Source organism: Numenius arquata, chromosome 1 (genome assembly GCF_964106895.1).
Source record: "Numenius arquata chromosome 1, bNumArq3.hap1.1, whole genome shotgun sequence".
Lineage (NCBI taxonomy): Eukaryota > Metazoa > Chordata > Aves > Charadriiformes > Scolopacidae > Numenius > Numenius arquata.
Genome location: NC_133576.1, coordinates 136,872,902 through 136,900,203, shown reverse-complemented (window position 1 = coordinate 136,900,203; position 27,302 = coordinate 136,872,902). Strand labels below are relative to the sequence as shown.

Sequence of the window (27,302 nt, the reverse complement as noted above, 5' to 3'; positions counted from 1 at the left end):
AACCTTCAGCCAGAGGTGTTATTATGTGTTTAAGCAGACTCTGACAGGTGCTGCATGTCAAGTGTCGGGCTGGAACAGGCAGGCCACAGGTAGGGATGGACCTGTTTGTAGGCAGAGAGCATCCTGTGGACCGTGACGCGCATCGGGAACCCTGGACACATGGGCAGGCAGGAGGAGGTGAGCCTAAGGAGCCTTGTTAAGGTAAATCTGGGAGAGCGCACATGACAAACTCAAGGATTGCTCCTGCTGAAGATCAGGAGATTTTTTTTGCCACTGACTGCAGCGAGAAGAGCCTCTGTGAGCTCTAGAATGAAAAATAACAATAAAACCCCTAGAACTGGCTGCCCAGAGAGGTGGTGGAGTCTCCATCTCTGGAGATATTCCAAACTAGCCTGGATGTTTTCCTGTCCAACCCACTCTGGGTGACCCTGCTCTGGCAGGGGGGTTGGACTAGATGATCTCCAGAGGTCCCTTCCAACCCCATATCATTCTGTGATTCTGTGGTTGTCTTTCAGGAGTATTTTCATTGCCAATGAAAGCATAAAGTGGACTGGGTACACAAATAATTGTGTCTCTCTCCTCGTCCATTTCTTAACTTTCACTTTCCTTTCTGTGCCATTGTCGTGGTTTTGGCCGACTTTACCAAAACTGGACCGACAGATGGCCCTTCCCCCTGCCTTCTCCCGCCCAAAAAAGAGGAGAGAGGAGGAGAAAGAGATAAGGAGATTCAGAAGTTTAGAATGAACTAAACTACTTTAATGAAGAATTAATATTAAAATAAAAATAAAGAAGAAAATAATGAGATAGATACAATATATACAAAACCGTATCAAGCTCCCAGGATGACAGTCACGTCACCGGCAGGCACTGGGGAAGTCCCAGACTGGACTCAATGATGAATGGGAACTGGATTCCAGCTCTGGAGTCAGGAACACATGGATTGGGATCAAAGGCAGATGAACAGACAGAGTCCTCTCTGGACGTCGGCCATCGCAGGAAGGGGCTGACCCTTTGATCCCTCAGCTTTTATACTGAGCATGGGGCAGATGGGATGGAATACCCCAGTTGGTCAGGTTTGGGTCACCTCTCCTGTCCACTCCTCCCCACTGATGTGACCCCTCTACGTTTTTACCGTTTCCGACCCTCTAAGAGGGCAAATAATGAAATTGGCTGCCCTTGGTTGTTATAGCAATAAGGATAAGCAAGGGCCTCTCTGCATACCATCCCTTGGCATGGAGCACAAACATTGGTCTTATCATTCTGAGAACGAGCAGTTTTCTCCACAATATGCCGTTAATTTCAGAGAGTTAGAGGAGGCCTAGCTAGGATGTAAAGTCACAGAACAGAAAATTGGTTTGGTTTTACTTCAAACCGGGACAGCCATTCACCAGGTGACATTATCACTTTTTGTGGGGACACTCTGTCTTGTATTACTGGTGGAGTTTGGCTGGGGATGGTTTAAAATGCAGCTGCTCAAAGGCAAAGCTAAAGAAGTGCTACCCTTATCCTTGAGCAAATCAGATTTTTCCCCTCCCAGCTCCAGTCTAAACTCTGGTGAAGGAAGAGTTTAAAGGAATGGTTCAGCACTTCCACACAAAACATAAGTTATTGTTCCTGTGAATGCTTGTGCTGAAGAAGGTTTACAGGAGTAATGATGTTCTGCCCTGAGCTGAGGACCGACACTCAATTTGCTTCAATTGAATTTGGGGAATAAATAGGTTTTACGCCAGCGCTTTGCAGAGAACAATTTTACCTATTCAACAAAAGAGTTGTAGCTTTTGGGCCCCACTGTAAGGAATCAAAAGGAAAAAAACCCACAAAAGTAAGGGACAATAGTGATGTGACTGTCAATGCCCAGTATCATGTTAGCTATTAATATTCTCTTTGCTCTTTCTGTCCCACCTGCTCTGTTTTGATTTTGCCTGAATAAGGTTCTCACTGGTTGCATCCTGGCTGAATTAGGTTGCTGGGTGCCTGGGAAAAGAATGGCCCTCACATCTTTCTCCAAGCGCTCAGCACATGTTTGCAAGTTCAAAATAATATAGTGACATGTAATAGCAATCATGTATTTGAGTTACAGGGCTCTTTGAGCTCTAGTGCAGGAGCAGAGCTCTGCAGTGCTAGTCTGTACAGAAACAGTTTGCAAAAAGTCCATCCTGGAATATTTTGCAAGAAGTCCAACCTGGAACAGGTTGCCCAGAGAAGCTGTGGCTGCCCCATCCCTGGAGGTGTTCAAGGCCAGGCTGGATGGGGCTTTGAGCAACCTGCTCTAGTGGGAGGTGTCCCTGCCCATGGCAGGGGGTTGGAACTAGATGATCTTTAAGGTTCCTTCCAACCTGAACCATTCTATGATTCCATGATCCTAATCCAGACCTACATTCTCGTTTAACAAAACATCTGAAAAGAAAAAGGAAAGAAAAGGAAGGAGGAAATGGCAGAAAACACATGATAATCACCACTAGCTGGGCATGAACCAGAGCTATAATAATGGGTTTAGGGCCTACAAGTTCACAGCATCCCCCACCTCATTATTGCTCTGGAGGATACAGTTGATGCAGCTTCCTGGGATTCTTCCTTTCTCCAGCCAGGCTTTTAACAAAGGGACTTAAGCATTGCATGACCAGCAAAGCACCACAGAAACCAGGCAATCTATGTTTTGGGTGAAATTCATGAAGCTGAGCAAGGCACGTGAGGTACCTTCTCAGCAGAGCAGGGACTGGCTTTCAGGCAGAGCAGCAAGTCCAGGTTGCTTAACCCGACCATGGTCATGCAATATCGTACCTAAAACTGCCTCCTTCAGAAGCCAAAAGCAACTCTCAAAAGTGATTCTTATGAGTAAAAAAAAAGACTCAGAGCTTAGAAAATTGGGAGCAATGGGTTCACACCCTCAGCAGCTGAGATATCCTTATCACCAAGGTCTCTCGCTTTCCTAGCAAGTGCTGCAAGTGTTAAGCTTCTGCTGTGAAGTTCACCCTAATGTATTCTGTTGATTGAATTCAAGGCAATTCAGGCAATCATCTGAGCGCAGCTTGGAAAGTGGTCTCAGATAACTCAGATATAGGCATGTTTCCCAAATCCTGGTCAACTGGCCATGCGCTCTATGCACCCTGAGCACACTCAGGGGCAAAACTGTAGGTTTCTAAGGGGACTTTCTGCCCCAAAGGGGAGGCAAAAGTTTGCCTCAGGTGGTAAAGCAAGTCTGGCAGAGCTTTCCTGAATTTAGCACTGGTGCCCAAACTCTGTTTAAGCATCTTTTCAGGTGCAGAAATGCTTTGTGAAATGCGTGTCCAAGCCTGTCTCTTCTGAAGACGGTTCATGTCACCTTTTGTTACATCTTATATACCAGCAGTGTCTCCTTCCCATCAGTAACTTCCCTCATTTCAGCAGACAATGCTACGTTTCTTTAGACACAGAGGACAACTTTCATGGCTTCTTTCTGAATCTATTAATCAAAGGCATTTCATTAAGGGCTAGTCAAAAGTACCAGGAACTCTCCCAAGCTGTCAAGACAACGCACAGCCATCGCTAGACCCTCAGGTCACAACGCATCATCCTCAATAATGGCACAACCAACACCTGCCTCTGGATGCTGTGATGCGTGGGTTCACACCGCCCTCCCGACAGCCCCGGTGCTAACAGCCGGCAGCGGGTGACACCCAAGTGTTACCATCCAACACAGAATCAGCAAAGAGCTGAAACCTGGAAATGTGAATTGCTCATTTTGGTCTCTAACTTGAGGAAAGGTTGATTAGCAGTCATCCCAACAGAGAGGAAGAGAAGCTGGGTGATTTATAACAAATTATAGCCAACCTTTTCAGGTACAGCAAAAATTCTCATCTTTTTAGCAGTGCTTTGTTTTTCCTCCAAGATGACCCTGTTGTTTGACTGGATCTATCTGTGATGGTAAATGCTAATTTATGACGGCTGTTTTCCCAGGTGCGTTCAGATCTCAACACTTCCCTTCATAAATGTAGCAAGCACATTAATGCATCATTTTTTATGGTTTCAAGGAAGCAGACAGCTCCCACACCATGCCCAGGAGACAATCTTCTCGTGCTATAAAAGCCTCGCAGGCATGAAGTAAAGGTTCATAACGGTGTGCAAAAAGAAAAAGAAAATATCTGAAAGCACCCCACCACCTGGTCTGCAGCTCCAGCATCTGCAAAGACAAAGGTTTGCGTTCTGGGGTTCTCCTGGATTCTTTACAATTCCCTTTACAACCCTGATGCTGCCTTCAGGTGTAACCCTACGTACTGGCAAAGAGCAATGCGGACTCCTGCCAGGTCTCTAATGTGTTCTTTGGCAGGTGGTGGACAGATGGTGGACACATGGGTGTTAAGAAGGCCAGTGTGCACAGCCAAAATTTCTCTTGCCAAAGAATTTGAAATGCTGCTGTCCCAAACCATTATGCAAGTCTCCACCTTACTACAAGCACTGCCTTGAATGGGGCAAGCAAGACACGAAGCGTTACCCTGTGGAGTTGTACCAATGGCTTACGGTATGGTTAAACAGCATTGATTTCACAGAACCACAGAATTGTAGGGTTTGGAAGGAACCTCTGGAGATCATCTGTTCCAATCCCCTGCCAAAGCAGGGTCACCCAGAGTAGGTTAGCCAGGAACGCGTCCAGGTGGGTTCTGAATGTCTCCAGAGAAGGAGACTCCACCACTTCTCTGGGCAGCCTGTTCCAAGGCTCTGGCACCCTCAAAGTGAAGAATTTCTTCCTCATGTTGAGATGGAAATTCCTGTGTTCCAATTTGTGCCTGTTGCCCCTTGTCTTGTCACCAGGCACCACTCAGAATAGTCTGGCCCCATCCTCTTGCCACCCAACGTTTAGATATTGATAAGCGTTGATGAGATCCCTTCTCAGTCTTCTCCAGGCTAAACAGACCCAGGCCTCTCAGCCTTTCCTCAGAAGAAATGTGCTCCATTCCCTTGATCATCTTGATTTGCCTAAGAGAACCCATTCCTGCATTACATGGTCTCTGAAATGAGAGCTGGTTCCCAGTGGCAGCAATAACTAACACTGAGGGCTGCAAGAAAAGGTAAAAATCCTGTGTGCAGTGGCTCGGTGGCTCTGACCTGCTCATTGCACCAGGGCTTGAAGATTAAGGCAACTTTTAGTTGTTCTGGCCCAGGAGAACAGAGGGGAGGCTAGCATAGGGATTGCTCCACCTGCTAGCTCTTGGGTAGCATCTGGTGGAGCACAGACTGAACTTGCAAAGGCAAAACAGGGCCACATGTACATTGGAACCCTGTGTCCGTGCTGGGCTAAAAGCATTGCGTGTACCTGTCGTGAATAAGACATAAACCAAGGGGCAGACACTTCGCCACTACAATTCTTGCAGAAAAAGAGAACAGGATGGTTTATTTTCTTCACTCCCAAAGGAAGATCATTGACCAGGTGACATGTAAGAAAAATGAAGTTGCTGTACTTCTATGCAATGGTGTGCAATACACGTTAAGATAGGCCTAACGTATTTAATAACTGATAGAATTATTTGACTGGGAAGTTTATTTATCTATCTGTCTGTCTATCCATCTATCTATCTATTTAAATTATCCTGCAGTAATCACTAGCACAAGCCCTTGGAACTGTTTAAATTGGGAAGAGGCAGCAGAGAACAGCAGACAACTGAACATCAACCTCTAATGAATGTGGAGGGTTAGATAATATTAGGAACATTTATCAGAGATATTTTTCATCTGAGAAAGACTCTTGCCTTTCACAAGTACAGTCGATTCACTTTGGGCAGAGTTCAGCAGTTGGAACAACTGGAATTGTTCAAAGCAGGAGGTGGGAGATGCAGTCAGTTCTGCTGCCTGGAGAATCAGCAAGCTTTACCCTATCTGGAAGACCTGGCCACTCTGGAAAAGCCCAAAACAATAACAAAGGACCTAAAGTGAAGTTACTGTGTTGATCGGACAGAACTTTTAGACCACAAGAGTAACTTAGTTTAGTATCTGTAATTCTCTTATGGTTTCAGTGCCTATAAATAGTTAAAAGGCAATCAATGCCTATAAATCAACACCTATAAATACTTAAAGGGTGGGTGTCAGGAGGATGGGGCCAGTCTTTTTTCAGTGGTGCCCAGTGACAGGACAAGAGGAAACGGGCACAAACTTGAACATAGGAAGTTCCATCTAAACATAAGGAGGAACTTTTTCACTCTGAGGGTGGCAGAGCCCTGGAAGAGGCTGCCCAGAGAGGTGGTGGAGTCTTCATCTCTGGAGACATTCAAAACCCACCTGGACACGTTCCTGTGCAACCTGCTCTGGGTGGACCTGCTTTGGCAGGGGGGTTGGACTAGATGATCTCCAGAGGTCCCTTCCAACCCCATATCATTCTGTGATTCTGTGACTCAGGACGGTGGTGTGTATCCAGCCAATGATATGGTGAATTGGCCAATGGTCTGGCTCTCAGTATGGAAGGAGTCATACAGTTAGATGATTTCTCCAGAGCAAAGATGGTTAACACAGCTTTGCTACCCAACAGTGTATCTGTGAGACTGTGAAGAATATCCTCTCCTCTTCCCCTCCATTTTTCCTGTACACTCTGTTCCTAACAAATGTCACAAAGCCCATATTTAGCCTATGGAATATCAGCCTCTTCTCAAGGCTTTGTCAAATGCCATTAACTCCACTTCTAGGACTTGTCACAGAAGATAATTTCCTTGGTCTTTTAAACCTTCAAACTTCTTATTCTTCAAGCAAATGACAGAGCACTTGGTGTGGGGGGAGAAAGGACTACTCTCAGATAGTGAGTGTTTGCAGCCGTGAATTTGAGAGTTTATTTTCTGCCAAAGAGAGGCAAGAATCACTTTTCTCAGCTTGTTTTAAGGAAACACCTCCCATTTGTTGTAATATAGGTGGCCTTTTAGGTCAAACGTGAAAATCCTAGCCTTTTATCCAGATTGTTAAAGCTCTGTGTTTTTCCTTGACTGACACTGGATGGTCACCTGCTCTTAGTTACTTGCTACAACTCCTTTCACGTTGACGGGCTTTGTGTTTAACAGTGTAAATAAAGTGGACCTGGGTGTGAAACCTAAGTGCTAGCTTTGACAAATGACACGTGGGTGTGGAGAGGAGACTGCTCTCCCAGACACCTTTTTTCTAACCTGGACGGGGATTACATTTCACCAGGTCTTTCTCTCTGAGTGACTTCTTGCTTAGCTTGTTTTTGTTTATCTCAACAGCCTCCAGATGTAGGAGGCAAACACACCCTGTAATTTGGTACCCGTCTCCCTTGGGGTATGATTAGGCCGGGATCTGATGAAAAAGATTCTGACTTCAGCTCCCATTATCCCGAGGAATTTCCGGCTGCAAGGATCTTGATTAGCAGACACTCGATACTACGGTGTAGGAACCAGCTTCCGATGAGCCCAGGCAGAGGAAAATCCCTCCAAAGCGTGAATGGCCCCACCGTGGTGTCTCAGCCTCAAGAGATGGTGCTCTGAGCAGAAAATGACCTGAAAGGCAGTGGCCACCGACCAAAAGTAGGCACCTACGAGGTGATATCTGAAATAGTTCAGAGAGATGATGCCCTAAACCTGTTTCTCTCCACTAATAGTAACCACGGTGACTACCTCAGATATTTGATGTCTAAAGCCTCACGAAATGACTCTCATTTCCATTGCTTACACTCCTGTGCATATGAAGACAAATTCAGCAATTAGCCCTGAAATCCTTTATGGTGAACAGCCAAATAAACCACATTTTTCCATCCCTGAGAAGGCCTCACTCTGGAGAGAGCAATACGACCCCAAAAGAGGGAGAAGCCATAGTGCCCATACACATACTACATGATCTTTCAGGAGGCTGTTCAGACCCACATCTCCTCAGCTTCCTGAGGTATAATGTCTGTGGTGACAAAGTGGCTGCATCAAATATTGGCTCAATTCTGCTTCCTAAACACAGGTGTCCAGTGTCTTTTGACTTGGCTTTGGATATCTGAGAAATTCAAAGGCAGCTGTCACACACGAACGTCACACGCATGTCACACATGAAACATATATATATATATATTCTATTATTCTATGATTCTATGATTCCATCTCTCTCTATATATATATGCTTTTCTAGATGTCCAAGCTATTGTGAAGGGGAAGCCAGAAGCCAACTGGGGCACTTTAGGATGTCTCAGACGGTGCTGGACAAAAGGCAACATTAAGTTGGAAAAGACATTAAGCTGGAATATGGAAAATTATGATTAGCTATTAGGAGAAAAACGCTTGCTATAAGGATGGTCATATACTGGAGCAGGTTGCCCAGAGGGGTTGAATCTCCATCCTTGGAGGTGTTCAAGAGTTGACTCAACACAGTCTTGAGCAACTTGATGTAATTAGACCTGCTTTGAGCTAGATTAAACTGCTGGACGTCCTTCCAACCTATATTATTCTACAAGTGTCTACAGCTGTCTGGCTATAGAAATCAGCATAAGAACTAGGAAACAGGTCCAGAATCAGTCTTTCTTCATGAGTCTATGTAACTACATTTGAATCCTTGTGCTAAAGAAGGAACTCAGGTTTCAAAGCAGCAGTGCCTCACCACTGCTGATGCCCCTGCATCTCAGGGGTTGAAATTCTAGATTTCAGCCGGCAAATACAAATGATCCATAAAAATGTTTAAAAACCAAGTTAAGAAGGTAAAAGTATTCCACTGTTCCACTTTCCAGCTGAGGAGAGTCCTTAGCAGTAATGTAGCAAAATCAAAGGAACAGCATAGCGTATGACATGGATTATTTGTAAACTGTAATGCACACCATGTACATATATTTATTTTTTTTTAGTGTACCAAGAGGAAAGTCAACACTCATTTGTGAGCTCTGACACATGAATAAACTGTCATAAGGCAATATGTTCCAACCTGTGAGTTGCTCTGCTCTAGCTGCGTACACCACTGCTCCACACAAGTTCACCAAATGCAAGTCAGCAGCTGATGTGTGCTGACTTGTAAACACATCAATGCCTTTTGTCTCTCCTGTCTACATCTGCTGTCCTGCAGGCTTGCAAGGTGACAAACAGCTCGTTTCAAGGTGAGGGTAACCCAGTTACAAGGTTTGCACCTTGAATCAGTAGGTATGAGGAGATGGGGTTCCACCAACCTGCTCCCAGTCTGGTCACGCTCTTTTTGATGTTATACAGATGTGGTCTACACTGTATGTTAGGCTGGATTACACCTTCTTCCCTCTCTCTCTTCATAAAAACTTCACAGGGTTTTTGTTTTCTTGTGTTGTTTTTTTTTTTTTTTTTTTTTTCCATGGAAACTGGGATTATCCTTGGCTCTATTTACCACATTTTTACACATCTGATGTGATGAACTTTATTGCTGCCCTGTGTCAGCTATAAATAGGAAAGACGAGTACAGTGGTATTCAGTTTCATGTGAGGCAAAAAGCGACCTTTGTTTTATAGTGTGTACTCTTTGCATGGTCCTCCAATTTTTTTCCATCTTTTCTACAGGGATAATTTGGTCCATTTGCCATGCCAGATGTGCAGAAGTATTCTAAATATTCAATCAGAATCCCAGTTGCTGTGAAGCAGATAATCACAGTCTTGGCTTGGCTATTTGTTTTTTTTTTTCTTTTAAATGTACTGTTCTTGTGAATATGATAAAGCAGAGGCTGGTGAGATGCAGTCTCCACTTCAGTCTGGGTCCTGGCCCAGACTTGTGGTTTACAAAGCCTTTTGCTGAGTGACAACAAAACAAATTATGCAGTCTCCCTTATGCCTTAAATTTAATATCTCATCTCCTGCCCTCTAATTCAAACCTTCACACTGCACCAGGGTTTCCTTTGTAATGAGATAACTCTGAATATTAAGTTTGCATTATGCAGAGCTATTATTCACATGCCTGACATCATTACGTATGGAACCGTAATCAATAAAACATGGCTCGAGAGGGATTGGATGGCTCGTGGGCATGGGGATCAGTCACCGAAGCCTCTAAGTTTCTGCAGAACATCCAGCCTGAGTCAGCAGTGACCTACCAGAGAGCCTCGATGAAAACCTCTGGCAGCCAGGCCAAAGTTTGAATAGAGGCGTTCGCCGTCTGAGGTGGTCCCATCGTGTCACTGCTGACCCACCCGGAGCCACTGTGGAGCGACAGGACGAGAGCAGAGCCTCTGCCTGCTGCTCTGCTACCCGGACTTGATTTGAGGATCAACAAACCTCCCTCTTCAGCCCTGGCACCCCCAAATCCAAATCCATTTCATTTGAATTCCAATCCGCTCTGGCTGACTCAGCCTGGCAGACTTCGCCGTCTGCTCTCCACCAGCTGTCAGAAAACAATATCTGCCCGGCAGAATCCAGCCCAGCTGCCTGTTCACCCTGCCAGGTTTATAGGCTCCGTGAAGCCTGACATCTCGCACGTGCTCGTGTCCTACCTCCGTCGTTGTCCTTCCCGTCGCCGCACGCCGTCTCCATGGAAGTATCGCAGCCCGCTCCTCTCCAGCCCAGCTGGCAGACACAGTGCCAGCCGTTCATGTCCAGCGTGCATCTGCCGTTGCCGTTACACAAGCCAGGGCATCCCTCTGCAAGGCAAACAGCCACACACTCAAATGCACCGGAAAGACAAAGCAACGCAGCCTTGAAAGAGTCCAATTAAACAGCTTCTTCCCTTTTGCCTTCAGTTTATTTCTCCACTCTCGCTTGCTGCCTTCCCGCCTGGAACCAGCTGTCCCAGTTGTGTATGGGAAGGGTGGTGACCACTCAATGGGCTGCTGTCTCCCAGGAGGTCCTCACAGCCCAGCCTCGCTAACTGGATCGAGGGAATGGTGAGCTTCAGGGAGGCAACGAGATCTTCCTGCCCTCTGAGTCTCTCAAAGCATTCGCTTTGTAAGACCAAGATTTGAGGTTACCTAAAATTGCACAGGGGGTTAAAGTTCCCAACACCCAGTGGGACAAAGCAGCTGATTTTCAGCAACACTGAGAGCTCAGACTGGTAAGCAGTCAAAGCTGTCTGGGAAGGGAAGACACTTCCTGTGTTAGAAAATATTTGGAGAACACCTAATTTCTCTACTGTCGTCATTTTGGGTGGGATTAATCTCATTTGGTTACAGTTCAGAGATACCTTCAACCCTCTCTGTAGTCAGCCGAGGAAAAGACTGTCCATGTCCACGGCATAAATGCCCTGGGGTACGTTAGATGAGCTGAAGCCCGCTCTGGAAACACCCATTTCTCTCCACTGACAAGGGAGAGAGCCCAGCACAGAGGCAGGGGTTTCTTTTATCAGTGATAAAACTTAGGGAGGATGAAGAACCAAGCTCCCAGTCTGCTCACTGGGGTTTGATTTTCTCATCTGATGGCCTCTCCCTGAGATTTCCACCCTTTTTTTCCTTCACCGAGAAAATAGTGGAGTAATTTCTGCAGTAAGCAGCGGTGTGAGGGAGGCTGCTGAGCTTATACAGTTCTGGGGGCTTTTTACCTGCAGAGCTCAAAAATCTTTGCCGAGAAGCAGTCAGAAAGGTAAGCCACATTTTACAGCTGAAGTGCAAGGGGCTGAAGTGACTGTCAAGGTCACTCAGTGGGACTGATGGAATACTCAGGAACACAATTCAGTCTTCCTGAACCCTGTTATAAGGCTCTCTCTATTTATATGTATGTTGTGCAATCCTGCCACGTGGTTTGAGTTTCTTCAGGGCCTCAGCTTTGCAAGACTGACTGTAGGGAGGTGGGGGTCAGTCTCTTCTCCCAAGTAACTGGCCACAGGACAAGAGGAAATGGCCTCAAGTTGCACCAGGGGAGGTTTAGATTGGGTATTAGGAAAAATTTTTACACTGAAAGGGTTATCAAGCATTGGAAGAGGCTTCCCAGGGAAGTGATGGACTCACCATCCCTGGAGGTATTTAAGATGTGGTGCTGAGGGACATAGTTTAGTGGTGGTTTTGTTGATGTTACATTGATGGTCGGACTCCATGATCTTAAAGGTCCCTTCCAACCTAGACAATTCTATGATTCTATTCTGAGACAGGTTGGTTTGTGAAACACACTTATCCTGTCCTAAAGAGTTACAATAGGACGGCAAAGAGGACTGAAAGGTATGTGTGCAACATCTGGTATGAGGCAGGAGGGTCTGACCAAGAAGTGGTGAGACACCATGTCATCATTGGGTGTCCTGCGCTGGGGCAATGCTGTTCAGAAATACCTTTTAACTAAACAATTGTTTCATGATGAACTTCACATCTTTTCTAGCATTGTTTTTCTAACAAGGCACAGGTTTACAGGGACCAAACGGAAAAAGGAACAGAAGTGGCAAGAAAAAGTCCTTTAAAAGGATCTTAAATAAAGTTTTCATTTACATTTTCATTTTTCATTTTCATTTCCATGCTAGACCTAATTTATGTGTTTGTTCCCTTTACTTACTTTCAGTACAAGCCGAAAGCTTGTTTTGGAGAATGAGAGAGGAAGAAGTGTGATACTTGTTAAAATAACCTGCTAAAATTACTTAGTTGGGTAGGTAATCTCACTTTGGAGTAGACAAATTCAGTTTGGATTGGACCATCCAGATTGTAAAGATAGGACTTTTTTCCCCTCTTTATAAATCTGCCTGAATGTCCAGATGAAAAACCTCTGAAGAAATCTCACTTCATAGGTATTCTGCATGGCTCCATTAGAGCTTGGCTGGTGCATCATCGTTGAGCACCCCTCATGTTTTACTGCTTGGACTCTTTATAACCCATCCTAAAAAAGTTCTTTTTAATCTTGCAGTTGCAGAGGCTGAACAGGAAACTCCTTGCAAAGGTGCTGTGGTGTTGACCTGGTCAGGAGTGCAGTGAGAACCGAAAGTTGGGTGATGAGAAGCCGAAGACCCCTCTGTAGAAGGACAAGAGAAGAAGGGTTGGATACCACTAGATTTTTAACCCATGAAGGAGTGCGGAGCAGGCTCTTATTTTCTGCAATGGGACAGAAATAGGCTTTAGAATTTTTTCTGGGAGCTAAAGCCAAAAAGTCTCCTGGGTTTGGTTCCAAGCCATGTATGAACAGGGTTCAAACCTGGAAACTGTTTAAGTTAGGCCTATGAGGTTTCACGTGATGAAAATTCAGAGGGAAAAGAGGGATTTTATTTTATTGGAGTTTTTTTTGGTTTTGATTATATTTCACATTTCATAATCTTTGGAACAAAGATCTCAAAAGCTAAGATCCAACATTATTAGACAGAGGAGATACTGCAGTGATTGATCGCTTGCTCTGAGACTGAAAAAAGGAAATGATCTTCAAATGTCTCACGTGAGGAGTGTCCAGCAGGTATAAGGAAACTTTAATATAACTGTAAAAATTAGGAGCTCATGTGGGACTGCATGTGCTCTACTCTCCCAGGCTTAGGGAAGGGGGAATTTGGAGTGGTGGAAAATGGCTGATATAATTAGGATAGGAGCATCTTCTGCACCTGAGGAAATCAGAAGAGCTTGATTTGTCTACTCTAGCACAGCAACGGCTACAAAGATTATGATTGTTTTCCACAAATTCATGAAACAGATAAACAGTGAGAAGGGAAAACAGCTATTTAAGCTAAAGAGAATAATGTTGGCACAAGAACAAATGGATATAAACCAACCATGAATAAATGCTGGCTGGAAATTTGAAAGAAAAAAAAGCGCATTTCCCAGGATCAAAGGAATAAAATTTTGGAGTAGCCTCCCAGTAGGAGTATCAAGGAGAAGAAGCCTCACTGATCTATCCATACAGCTTGTTAAATTTATAGAAAGTTTTACACAATGAGTTTGCCCTTGACAACAGAGACTGGACTCTAACTGAGGAGACCTCTTTCAGTCCTATGTCTTTGAATTTTGTGTGCAGTTCACTGTCTATATGAAACGTGTGTGAGATTATCTCAGTGGATTTTCATGATTTCTTTTGAATCTTATTGATCTGGACTCAGAGAAACTAAGCCAAGCATCTCAGAAAGCAGACAGACAGACAGAGGAAAAGCATCACCCAGGAGAGGAAAGACAGAATAGAGAATCTCATGAGATTACGGCTTCCAAAAGTGTCTGTTCCTCTTCTTGACTATTAAGGGAATCCAGTGAGACCAGATGCGATACAAGCATCTGGGCTGCAGATACCTAAAGTGGGATAACTCCTACCTGTAATATCATAATCCACTCTCTTGGCAGCTTTCAAGTCTAGAACGCAAGTTTACCCCTTCCCACCAAGGAGAGAGTCATCTCTGGTTCCTAGTGAGATAACTCTCTTCCAAGGCATCAGAGAGAACTGTTTCCTAATGAAATAACCTCTTCTTCACAGATCCACAAACACAAAAGTTTTCAGATATTAACCATTACATGACAAGGTACAGCAAACTGTGCTGTGAGAATTAAATTGTACCTTCCCTGTGTCAGGGGTTCGGTTGGAGAGCAGACAGTTTTCAGAAGTAACAAGAAAGGAGGCTGTAGAGAGGTGAGGGTTGGTCTCTTCTCCCAAGTCACAGGCAATAGGACAAGAGGAAATGGCCTCAAGTTGCACCAGGGGAGGTTCAGATTGGATATTAGGAAAAATTTTGACACTGAAAGGGTTATTAAGCCTTAGAATGGGCTGCCCAGGGAAGTGTTGAGGCACCATCCCTGGAGCTATTTAGAAGACGGGTAGACATAGGGCTTAGAGACATGGCTTAGTGATGGTTTTTATCAGAGTTAGGTTGATGGTTGGACTAGATGATCTTAAAGGTCCCTTCCAACCTAGACAATTCTATGATTCTATGATTCTAAGACAAGAAACCACTAATAGAAAACAATACAATTAAACAGCAGCTGTCAGAGGACTTGTACCTTCAGGAAGTTAGAAGATAACATGGATATGTAGGCCAATATATATGTAGGAGAATGGACCTATAAGTACTACCATTTCTAAACTGGTTCCCTGCATAAAGGCTTGTCCGTCGCTAACACCACAGAGGCAGGAACATGCAGTATTCCCCATTCCACAAACAGGGCACTTCAAAGCACTCAACGAAAAGACAATACAAATAAACTTTATCCTCTCCTTTCCCCCATGCTGGGGAATAAAGCAAAAAGATCATCTTGTCTCCAAAGTGCTTCTGAATATCAACACAGTGGGACCGCTTAATCCTCACAGATTTACCCCACCACAATATTGCAGCTCTGATTTCTTATAGCTAGAGTCACTAATGATCCATTATTCCTGGCTGTGTTTGATAACTGTATTTGGGTAACTAAGAGAATTAAATATATGAATAGGCTTTTTTGAGGCCTTTATGTGAGTTACCAACTGAAGCACACGAAAGCGCTGCTGAAAGATGACGATATTGTGGGAGATTCACAAAGATGCCAGGTCTGCCATGCGAGAGACTGTAAAGACAAGGGAGAGATGTAAAAAATGGACTAATTTTGAACTAGACAAGAAAAGATTATCAGAGTCAAAGGAGGCTGTCACCAGGGTAAGAAATTATCCTGCCATTTTAAGACTGTTGGTAAAATAATCTGCTCTTAATGGTCTCTACAGTTAAGGCCTTCTCTAATTAGTCCAATTATAAACAAGGTTCAATGGGATTTTTCTTCAAGCCAAGCCTCATTGCCATTTGAAATTGAATTTACAAGATAAGGCTATTTTCTTTCCTCCACTGTCAGTAGGAAAGCACTGATGGATGTTCTAGCAAGTCCCAACAGGCAGTGGTTGAGCTCTGAAATGAGTGGGACATGGCCGAACGCAACACGTGAGGATGGAACACCTGGAGCTTGAGAGAACAATCAGTATATGACCTGCAGAAGTTCTGTAGGACGGAAGGGGAGAAGCAAAGAATCAGCTGATCCCTGCAAATTATGAGAAACCCGGTAAAGTAACACTCAACTCTTAAACTACTGCCATGATACTTTGTGATGGTGGGAATCCAGAATCCCTTAACCAGATGCATCCTGTAAAATGAAGATTAAAAAGTTACTTGCCAGAGCTCCTACTGCTCATAACTCTACAAAGGAGGGAGTTGTGGTCAGACCTTGGGTTCTCAATGCTTCTCAGGAGCAGCCAAAGAAGTCACCTTGCAGCCATCTCTGAATTCAAATGTGGTTCAGCATCTTTACATTTCAGACTAGCTGTTTACATGCTTCACTACAGTGTCAATGTGGTTACTTTATAAGAGTGAGAATTGATAGCCAACAATAGAAACTAATTACGTTGATGTACCATCAACTCCAGCGGTGTTCTGGCTGGAGAAGCTCTCTCGAAAATCAGCACCTCCTTACTAGTAGGCACCTCTTTTCATTTTAAGCATTACCAGTGTTAATTAGGCCTTAATTTAGAAGACTCCACTCCAATTCTAGTTAGAGCTTTTTGTTTCAATCATGCTGATGTTTGCTATTGGAACTTGCCCTCCAATTTAGAAACAATTCTGCATCTTCTCTGACTTACTGGTTTCTTGTAAAGCTATAGGAAAGATTCAGCAGTAAATCAGGCTCACCCTTGACAACACAGGATTACTGAGAAGGGATTTCAACCAGAAAGATGTTAATAATTAAGAAAGCCAAAAGGGCATGAGTAATTTAGTTTTGAAAAATGCACACCATGCAGTTAGCCAAGTAAAAAACATGTACTTTTAATGTTTCAGCGATTGCTAATCTTCCAAAAGAGGCCATGCGTGGTAAGAGACAATCTTTTATTCTTAGCATGTTGCTTAACCTGTTACCCACTGAAATACTCACTAAATATAATGTATCTTTTTTCCTGGGCATAAAAGTGAGTCAAAAGGCTATCCAGAGGAAAAATGACAGCTACTTTGTGAATGACTTTGTGAAAATGACTTTGTGAAAAATAACTGGGCTGCTGAATGGGCAAATCAGTACTGAAGGTCCCTGGAACCAGGCTCTACAGGTTGATTTCTCATCTTTTCTACCCCCTTGGTGCTTATCTGCTACTTTTTGATCCAATCTTCTCCAGTATGTGATGAGATGAAAAAGGAGTCCTGGGGTTTTGCAATGCAAAACACTGGGATGTGGAACATTAACAGGACGTTCTGATTACACTCCCCTGCGACGGCCCAGATCTTCCTCTAAGGATTCCACCACTATTACTTCATAAGGGCACAACAACTGAGCCTCTTTTCTTGATCTAAGAAGGAGAATACACTTTTTTCTCCTAATTTAAAGTCAAGCATGTTTTACTGACACTAAGCAATGAGAGAAAACTAACTACCACTGACCTATAAACAGACGTCCAAGGACTGCTACTGGTTGCTGCATTATACCGAAGACAGAAGTCTCCTTATTTAAACTGTGGACGTTTCCTTATCACTAATATTCGTTCAAAGTTGTTCCCTATTTGTGACTGTACCCGAACCTGCCTTTAAGCCTCAATGGAAACAAGAGAGAAATATTAGATTGTAAATTCATCCAGAGAAGCGACGTCAGAAGGGCCACCGTGTTTCTTGTCACACCACAAGAGCCCTGTACGGCACAGACTTCATTTTAACTGTTCACCGGACAAATATTTTGGCATATCTGTCCTTCTTCATCAGCCTCTCACAGCTGCTATTTCTGATTGCTCACAACCTGTAAAGGAGGGTAATGCTATGGAAGAAACTGATTTGTTCAACCTGATTTTTTTGGTTTGTTTAACCAGCAAACATACGATGCTGTGTGGTGTCAGCCCTGTGTTGCTGTTAGTGTCAAATCAGCCATGTAGAAAGACATCTGTGTCCAACTCAATCATATTTATCGTCAGATTGTTGCATTTAACTAGATGTGGGCTATTTTAATAGTTTTAGAAAGCTAAGTGCGTTGTGGCACTGGCTATTTCTATTTAAAAGTCCTAAATTAATGTAGGTCTGCTCTGATTAATAAACAACTGAGATTTTTTTTTTAAGATAGCTGTAACAGTTCAATTCCTTTTCTTCTTCGTTGAAGAACGAACCTGGGTCCTAGAATTGCTTCACATTTACAAATAGGAACGTAGGGTTGGATTTTGTTGCAGTGTACATTAATGCAACATCATTCATTTCAATAGATTTTGAGGATTTATACAACCAGAGGCTTTGAGGCCATAACGTTTTTGTATGAAGAAACAAAAATAATATCATTGCTCAAAGTTCCCACGTAAGGCTTTGCAGTCATGGATCAAAAACACGAAGACTCCACACAGAAAGTGCACTCACCTGCTTGTTACAAAACGGATCATAGACATTTAATTAAAACACACCACTGTACAGGGCTCCTGCTGCATTCACAGCCATTTTTGTTTCCTCCTGACTTGCCTTACCTGGGTAGGAGGGGTGAGGATGAGAGATGATTTGGAGGGGAGGGCAGGGACAGGGGGACAGGTAGAAACACTAATATGATGTTAACATAGGGTCACGGCACTTACGGAGGTACTTCCTACCTAAATGACTGGAAAGTTCGCCCTTCCAGACATTAGGGAGCACTTTGGTGACAATGAGGAAGATGCGCAACCTCAACACAGCATGTTCACGGTGCATTTTTTTTAAAAAAGAAACACAAAGACAATAGGAAAAAATAGGAAGGAAGAGCATACCTTTCACTACCTTATCCAGATAGTGAGCTTGGGAGATAAAAGACAGGACATTTAAGGTAGGATTGAATAAGTGCATTGCGGCTTACTACGAGACTGTGCAGGTGCTAGAAAGGCAAAGGAGAGTTCGCTGTGATATGAAAAGAAAAACCTTGATTATGAGGAGAGAAAAAAAGGAAGAAGGGTGGAGCACAGCCCTCCTCAGTCAACGAGCTCAAGAAGGCTGTGTTTAGGCATCCAGTCATCTTTGCTCACTAAGATCAGGAAGAGAAACAGGAAAGCTTTATATATATATATATTTTTATGTATTTATATATATATAGGCATATATATGTATAAATATATATATATGGCAGAATACTGTAATGCTCTGCTCATTTGCAACAGTCTGCCCCTCTTTTACTGACTGCTTTTCTTTACATCAGGAAAACCAGAGTCATTTGAAGGAGCTCCACCTCCCCTGATTGTCTTCTATTTTTCCACGCAAAGAGGCACAGTTCTGTGACTTTACCAGACTGGGAGAGGCATTTCCCTGGATTTTCCTAATGGTTATACATTGCATTTATACAGCATCCTCTAGCCCCAGATCAAATTACTTTAGAAATATTAAATTAACCTCATGGCAGCTCTAGCAGATAGGTAAGTATTAATACACTCATTCCAAGGAGGGCTAAAGAGAGAAAAAGAAAGTTATAGATATAGTGGGAGCAGTCATGTGCCCAATTCCCATGGAATGTTAATATGGAAAACCACCTTCTAATTGATTTTCTGGGCTCAAACAAAAAGTTGGTGGCAAAGACAGAAGCAGAAGCCTCGGAGAGCCCTTGTGTGTGCCAGCAGGCGGCACTCTCTGTCCTAACAGCAGCCGGTCTTTATTAATAAATAAGAGGCTCTGACTCTTGCATTTCTATCTTTCATTACTTGCTTACGTGTTACTTCCCTTGTTCTCTTGCCCACTCCCTGCAGTCTCTCTCTGTTGTGTCCTGGTACCCTATTGAAGAGGTTTTTGGTTCAGGTTTGCTCAAGCAGACCGCCCACCTGGGAGGTCACAACCCTCACAGGAATTATTTTTCCATCCTGTGGATCTAATGCATCCCTTGAAGCACTATTATAAGAAAGTGGAGAGGGCCAGGAGGACCAGAGCTAATCTAGTGTGGGTCAGTTATGAGGCTTGGGACTGAGATTAACTAATCACCCTGGTGCAGCGGTAGCAATGAGGGAAGCAGGACATCACCATCCGCTTGGACGGTGGCTGAAGGCTGGGAACGTGTCTCTTGGATCTTGACATCCAGAGCAACCTAACCTGCAAACTTGGGCAGACGACACTGCAGATGGTGGCGGTGGTGGCAGTTGCTGATGCCAACCGTACGCCAGTTGTGTGTCAATGTTTTCTTGCAATTTGAAAAACAATGGAGGCCTTCTATGGGAATATTCCACAGCAGCATGAATCTTTCTTCTCTAAACCTGTATAGTCTCATTCCCATGCTATATTTCTGGTGTTAAAATATCATCTTATTATCTACAGATACTCCTTTGGAAACCCTGTGGGCATGTGGGACATGCTGAGGAACTATGTAGGGCTACTTTTCTAAGGTGTCCTTTGCACCCAAAGGCACCGGACTCAGCTCCACGTTACCACCTCCCATCCTGGAAGCCACTGTCCCTCCAGATCCTCTATGGGGGAAGCTCGTGTGAGCATTTTTCAGTCTGAAAGTCCTCTCATTTTACCAGCCTGAGCTAACTTGGTTTGTTTTGTCCGAAACATGTTGGGAAGGATCAGGTGAGCGTTCCTCTTGGCCCATAGAGAGGAAAGAGAGAAGAGAGAGATGCTGGGGGCAGGTCTTCGGGTAGGACTTGTTCCCCAGCATGCTCTCCTTCCTCATTTTCCAAATATTCTTTTTATCTTCCCCATGGGGTGAAGTGGACAGAATGAAATCACTGAAGTTAAACTGAGATCACACAAATTTGAAGGGAAGGAGAAAGCAGCCGTTCATTGCCGAACCCCTGATGGCACAAGTTTATGCCACAGGGGCAGGAAAAAAAGACTGTCTTTGAAGTCCATCTGCGCTTAATATTTACTGTCAAATATTCTGCCAAACTACTTAAGGCCAGATTACCTTCAGCTTGACGCAAAATCATGTCGGAACAAAGCAGCATGCGCATATTTTCCACTGACTGATATAACCATGGCCTTCTTTTGCCCCAAGATACCCATCCCACCCAGGCAGCGTGAGTGCCAGAGGGTGAAACACAGCTCAGAGAAGCCTGAGCGCGGCAGGGAGCTGACTATCTCCTCTGTGGGGCTGAGGGTAGCAGGAAAAACCTTCAGAAGACACTGCTGGGCTTATTTTAGGTTGGGCTGCACACGGACCGAGCTGCTTTATGGATTTAAATGGCACAAGTGACATGTTGTAAAGCCGGGGAAAAGAGACCAGGATCCACCTGTAACGTGCCTTGTCTGGATTCCAGCTGCTCCGGCAGGAACCGGGAGGCACTGATTACAAACCCGGCTATTCAGAACATGTGTGATTATTTATGCAAGAAGGCTGATGAAAGGGCAAACTTAAAGGGGCAGATTTCTCCAAAAAATCAGAGTTTTGCTAAGTAAAACAAAACCCAGCTGGATGGCGCCGTCAGCAGAAGCCCGTGTGGGACGGGCTGTCTGCCTGTCTGTCTGGGGCACTGGTTATCGCACACATCACCGGTGAGTGGCAGGACCAGATTTCCAAATCTAAGCACTAAGCACTTAGTTTTCACAGAGATCAATGGGAATTAGGCACTGAGGTGCTTTGAAAACCCTACTAGGTAGATTTTTTGTGGTTTTGGGGAGTTAATTGCTGGTGCCTCAGCGCTCTAGTGACCCTGTAGTGTTTGGAGGCAGCAACTGAACTTCAAGGGATGGCTTTGGTCTTGTGCCCAGGCTGTTCAAGGATGATGAACACCCCAACTCTGCCACACACCCCAACTCTGCCACACGGGGAAGCCCTCTCTGCCATTATTTTTCTAAATAAATCTAATACGCTAGTAAAATATATGGAGAGATTCACATATCAGATACAATCTCAGTGCGCGGCCCACATGGGAAGAGTGAAGTTCCCTTTTGCATCTCTGAGGTGGGATGTACAGCACCTGGGGCACCACTCAGGCCGTATCACCAACTGCAGCAAAATTTGAGGCCAGGCTGTTACAGCCCTGGGAAATTTCTGGAATTTTTTATCAAACCCAGGGAATTTTCAGTGGTGCCACCCATGAATCAGTCCCACAGAGGAGTCCACCACAGAGCTGAGTCGTAATTTGGCCTTTCACAGCCCACAGTAAGAGGTTTTACGTCACCTTTAAACTCAATGCTCCTAAAACCCACCACGCTCCCTGGATGTGGTTTGGGCCAGAATAGAAGAAAGTTGAATTCTTGCAGTGTTTCCAACTGGGGGCAAATTTGGAATATGCTGGAGAGCCCATCACAGGAGCATTGTGGCTGCTGCCATGTGGGTTTTTTTCCTTTAAGAAATTAGAGTAAATCTGTAGAACCTTTCTGCTGGGTTTCAGGATTCCTGCAGTTATGTCATCAACCTTCTGTTCTGCTCCTTTGCCTGGATGCGCTAAGTTTGCTGAATTAGGGTGATGAATGGTTGGGAATTAACTGGGGTTCCTCTACTGAAATCTCTGAATGGGAGCAATCAAGCTAGTATATTTGCTACCACCACTCTTTGTATGAGCAAACAAAATTAATCCACTGGGATCAGAGTTCCCTCGAACACCGTAAGAAAGAGCCTCCTACGACCTACAAAACAAAAGGGTTTCTTACTCTCCAACATGCTCAACAGGAAATGGAAGAGGTGTCCTTTACTCATACCATCCATTTCTACCATGTTACCTGCACACATGGCAAGATTGTTAAAGCATCACTTCAGCAATGGGGTTTTACACTGGTTGGGGCTAAAGCAAACCGGGCCATGACACAGACAGATAAGGAATTACTGTCAACAGAACAAGTTGCCATGCAGGGAAAATGACACAAGGACAAGGGGAATGCTTTCCACATACTTAATGTAATTCCAAGTCAATGTCCTTTCATCTGTGCCAATATAACTAGCTTATTACTCCTTCTAAAGCTATTCAATTTTCTTGGATATTTATGACTTTGCCAAATCTCCTTTACATTCTACACATTTATCAACGAATTATTCTGTAGGAAATACAGTTTACAGCTTCCGAGGCATGAGACTATGTACAAATTTGTTGCTAAATCACCATGCAAGAAGATGAGGCGGGGGGTGGAGGTGAAAAGAAAGAGAATTGCTCCAGCAGTCCAGGTATTAAAGAATTATTCCTAAACCAAGGCACCACTGCAACAGGAAGGTAGCACCACACAAAATGATAGAGTGCACCAGGAAAAGTCTCGATGCTGACTGCATTGAGGTGCCGGCCTTTCCCAGGAAAACAAACTCTTTATACTTAGGGTGAATTTGAGTATATTTGAGGAATACCACAAATAATGGGGTCAATTTAATTACCATGAAAGATAAAAGCTTGTTGTTCGAAAACAGTCTGGGCATATCAGCTGTGCGGAGAAATATCGTATACCAAACTAGTGGCATTTTGGTTTTGCAGCAGAACTAATAAAATGGCACTGAGGGTATGAATCAGGCTTTTTTCGTGCAGAAATGACTTGCATATAAAATTGTCCCCTGGATTTGGGGCCTTTTGCTGAATGTTTTTTTTTCTTTTAAAACCCCTTCATGAATCTGTGTTGCCTTCCAAATCACAGTACTTGAACACAATACTATAAAATAATATTGTAGAAACACGGGATTCCAATTAACACAGGACTGCTCTCTTTTAATTTTAAAGTAATTTAAGAGAGAGGGTTTTTTTAATCCCTTCCTCATGAAAAGAATGAAAGCTGCTAGGGACATAGAAAAGAAAGCAGAATGCAATGTCTAATGAGACAGAGGAAATTTTAAGAGCTAGATATTTTTCATTATGGGATGCATGTGGACACCATAACGTGATAGGGTGACATTACCATAAATAAATGATAAGTAGAATTGAGCCACAGAGTTACCCTTAATGCTGGAATTAAAATATTGTGATCAGGCTTCACTTCCTGTCTGTCTTCGTGTGTGCAAACTTACCTGGTGGTCAAGCAAAAAAAGTAATGTCAACATATAACTAAGGTGATAATCCACACAGATAACTATGCTGATGTTTGCCCAGGTGTTACTAGTGGTTAATCTTGGTGTAGTGTGATTTATATGTATCGTGGCATAATGAAAGCAACATAGAGGTAAGTTTTCTTATCTTTAAAAGAAGACGATTAAACCAAAATGACTGGAGGAGAATTCTCAGTCTGGAATAACTCTATTCTAAAGCCAACTGATTTTTTTTAGGTCCACGCAGTCATTATTGAGAGCAGAACAGGATTCACTAATTTAGTTGTCCATTAATGTATAATAAATGGTATCTGGGGAGTTTTAATGCTACTGACTTTATAGCACGACTACGGAATGGGGACTAAAGCGGTTGAATACATGACAGCCAGAAAAAAGGGAAAATGCATCAAGGAGTTAAGTGAGATGAAGGAGGAAGGTAAAGCCAAGCCAATTCATTAATGATGCTGCAAATTGCTTAACCTGAGAACTGCACCTCTTTGCATGATTTCGGCATATTAGTGGCACCTTAATAATAATAATAATAAGAGACATGACACTGAGAGCTCAAGATAAGTGCCAGGTGCATGAGGAATAAAGAACCAAAGAGACAGGGAAATGAAATGGTTAGAAGGGCAGCAGAGCAGACAAGGGAGAAGCAAGACAGAGCTAAACACCAGCCAGAAGTCATCTGACTGCAGTTTCCTCTTTTATACTGGCAAGCAAAGTGGCAGTGCAAATAACAGAGCAAATAAAAGGAAAGAAAACTTTAAATCAGATGCATGTTTCTGAAAATGCTGTCGCCATAGGAGAGAGAAGTCTTGGGAGGCCACAGAAAGACCTTTCGAGAGAGGCAAAGTGGGATGTTTTTAAAAGCATCTACCTGACGTTTGATGGCTTGTCTCTATGAGATCAAACACCACAGAGGTGTACTTCACGTCAGATAATAAAATATATGTATAACATGTCATCAACAAATGAAAGGACATTTTGTCTTGTTCCCACATGAAAATGTATGATGTCAGAACTTGAAATCCAAGAACAAAGGTGCTCATGCTACACTAAGTCACACATATTCAATTAAGCATGCACCTTTTCTCCTCCCTGATCGTCAATAATTCTTTTAAAAGTAGTCGGTTTTTCTTTCTCCCTACCAATAGTGCAGTGCTCTCCGTTCCAGCCCGGGCTGCATTCACACTTGCCATCCCGGCACGTCCCGTGCTCATTGCAGCGTGGGTGACATGCTCGCTGATCACAGGCTGTCCCCATCCATCCCTCCTCGCAGCGGCAGGTGCCTCCCACACAAACGCCGTGTCCTCCGCAGTCGGCTGCACAAATCTCTGTGGGAGAGGAGAGAAGAGAGAGGAGGGGACATGGGTGGAGAGAAGGGAGAGAGGGGGGGAAAAAATCCAGAGTGTTATTGTTAAGAGAAGCAGCCACACTTCACTACCTCGCCTTACAGGGCAATGAAAGGAATTCCTGGAGCTCATAACACTAATCCTTCCTGACAATAAGAATCTAATAAGTATATTACAAAAAAGAGACGGACATGGATTGGAGAGGTCTGCTGTGATTGATCCTCCTATTTGCTTTCTAATTCTCTTGCACTCCTTGAGCTTTTGAGATCACCAAATCTGAAGGGGAAGGCTCTTCCAATAAACAGAACAAAAGTCACATTTAATTAAAATCTGGTTAAGTGTGGAAACAATGTGCTGATAAATCACTGGTGCTAAAGTTAAGCGCTGGCAAAGCCTGTTTATGGCTTGTTAACCCAGGGTTCTGGGGATGGGATTCATTAAAACACTTCTTCTCTCTCTAAAATTAATAAAGAATATTTCTATTTCTATCGAGTCTGTGCATCCGCCATGTCTCTGTCCTCCTACCACCCCATTAAAAAATCCCCTCGCAGGCATTTGGAGGTACCACCATGCTCTTTTTGTGAGGTACATGAGCTGGAGTTTATAGGATGGTGCTTGTTCCCAGGTCTCATTGGAGTTAACGGAAGCACGGAGTCACAGCTGGATCTTTCGGTACTTACCTCCAAAAAAAGAGAAGAGCTAAAGGACATTGGCTTTTCAGAGGTGGTGGCTTTTCCACCCTCCGTGAGCCCCAGTGAGCATGAGGACACAGACATACAAAATATTTTTGCCCAACAATGGGCTTTTGGCTAAAACTTGGTATGCCCTTGGCATGAATTTGGGAGATTTCATGTTTTCATCTGCACTGTATTTGTCTGGAAAAATAGAGACCTGGTGGAAAACAGGTACCCATGAGTCAGGTGTTAAAGTGCCTGTTACTGCTATTACTATGCAGGACTGATTTCAAGGAAAAAAATAGACCCAAATACAGGTGTGGTGTTATACTGCAGATGAAATGAAATTAATCTATTTCTTCTTCTCCAGGCTCATCACCTGACTGCTCGCTTTCGATCTCTCATAAACCACGACCACGCTCTCCTCAGTCGGAGGAGAGGCAATTCAGCCGGTATTTCAGGTTATCAGGTCTCTGACTTCCGCCTGGGGCAGCTAAATTGGATCAAACTTTCCCAAATGTTTTGGAGCCTTCTGCTTGACTGAGCCATTTCATAGATTTTACAGGGTAGAGTCACAGTTCCCTTTGGGCAGAGTGGAGAGAAGATGGGAACAGAAGAGATACCGAGCAGGGCTGGGCTGGAAGCCCAGAAAGGGGTACCGGGGCACTCTGCAGAGCACATTTTCTCTCTCTTCCCCCAGATATGCACCCCCAAAATTAATATCTCAGACACCAAACCATCTCCAGCGCCTCTCTTTGTGCTTCTGAGCGTATTTAGAGCAGGATTCAGGCCTCGAGGTCTGTGGTGGAGGGGCGGCGGGTATTATACAAGACATTTACTTCGGGTCACTGGCTGCACATAAAATATTCAAAACTACTCAGCCTGCATTAACATCACACCTGACTGAAATTCAGCCTTCCTAAAGCTGCCTTTTGTCTTTTGCTAATTAATACCACCAGTAACAGGAAGCTTAGGCTGTTTGGGGGCTTTTGACACGCTCCTGATGTGGGGCTGGAATACCCACTTCAGCTCCAGGAGGAAGGGTTTGCATCATTGGAGGGAGCTGGAAGGTCTTCAGCCCTTTACTCTGAAATGGACTCTCGTGTCCAAGGATCAGAGCGCTCTTTAGACAGTGGTAACTATGATTGTTATAATAGTAATGCTTTGCATGTCTAGAAAACACCTCATTTTCCATGTGCAACATAAACACAATATTTAACTCCTGCTTACTAAAGCTCAAGGTGGTGAAACAGTTTCCTGTCAAACTCCTTTGACTGCAGTGCCTCAGATGTCTCCAAACCCCCTCACACATTTAGTCTTATCTATTTAAATCTCTAATGAAAGAACTTTGGATTTCAAATGTGCTTAAGACACTCAGAAACTTGTCTGTCTCATTTAGAGTCAAACTTTCAAAATATTTGGGCATGTTGGGTGCTTAAACCGAGGATCATAGAAACACAGAATTGTCTAGGTTGGAAGGGACCTTTCAGATGATTGAGTCCAACCATCAACCCAACACTGACAAAACCCATCACTAAACCACGTCCCTCAGCACCACGTCCACCAGTCTTTTAAATACCTCCAGGGATGGAGACTCCACCACTTCCCCAGGCAGCCTGTTCCAATGCTTGATAAACCTTTCAGCGAG

At 43.9% G+C, this 27,302-nt stretch overlaps 1 protein-coding gene across 1 annotated transcript in view; it reads right to left on the bottom strand.

Moving 5' to 3' along the window:
• TENM4 (teneurin transmembrane protein 4) overlaps positions 1 to 27,302 on the bottom strand; it is a 374,463-nt gene that overhangs the window by 107,999 nt on the left and 239,162 nt on the right. The window contains 3 exon segments of the mRNA XM_074146667.1: positions 10,384 to 10,530; positions 18,476 to 18,502; positions 24,777 to 24,962. Coding sequence (XP_074002768.1) covers positions 10,384 to 10,530; positions 18,476 to 18,502; positions 24,777 to 24,962 — 360 coding nt within the window.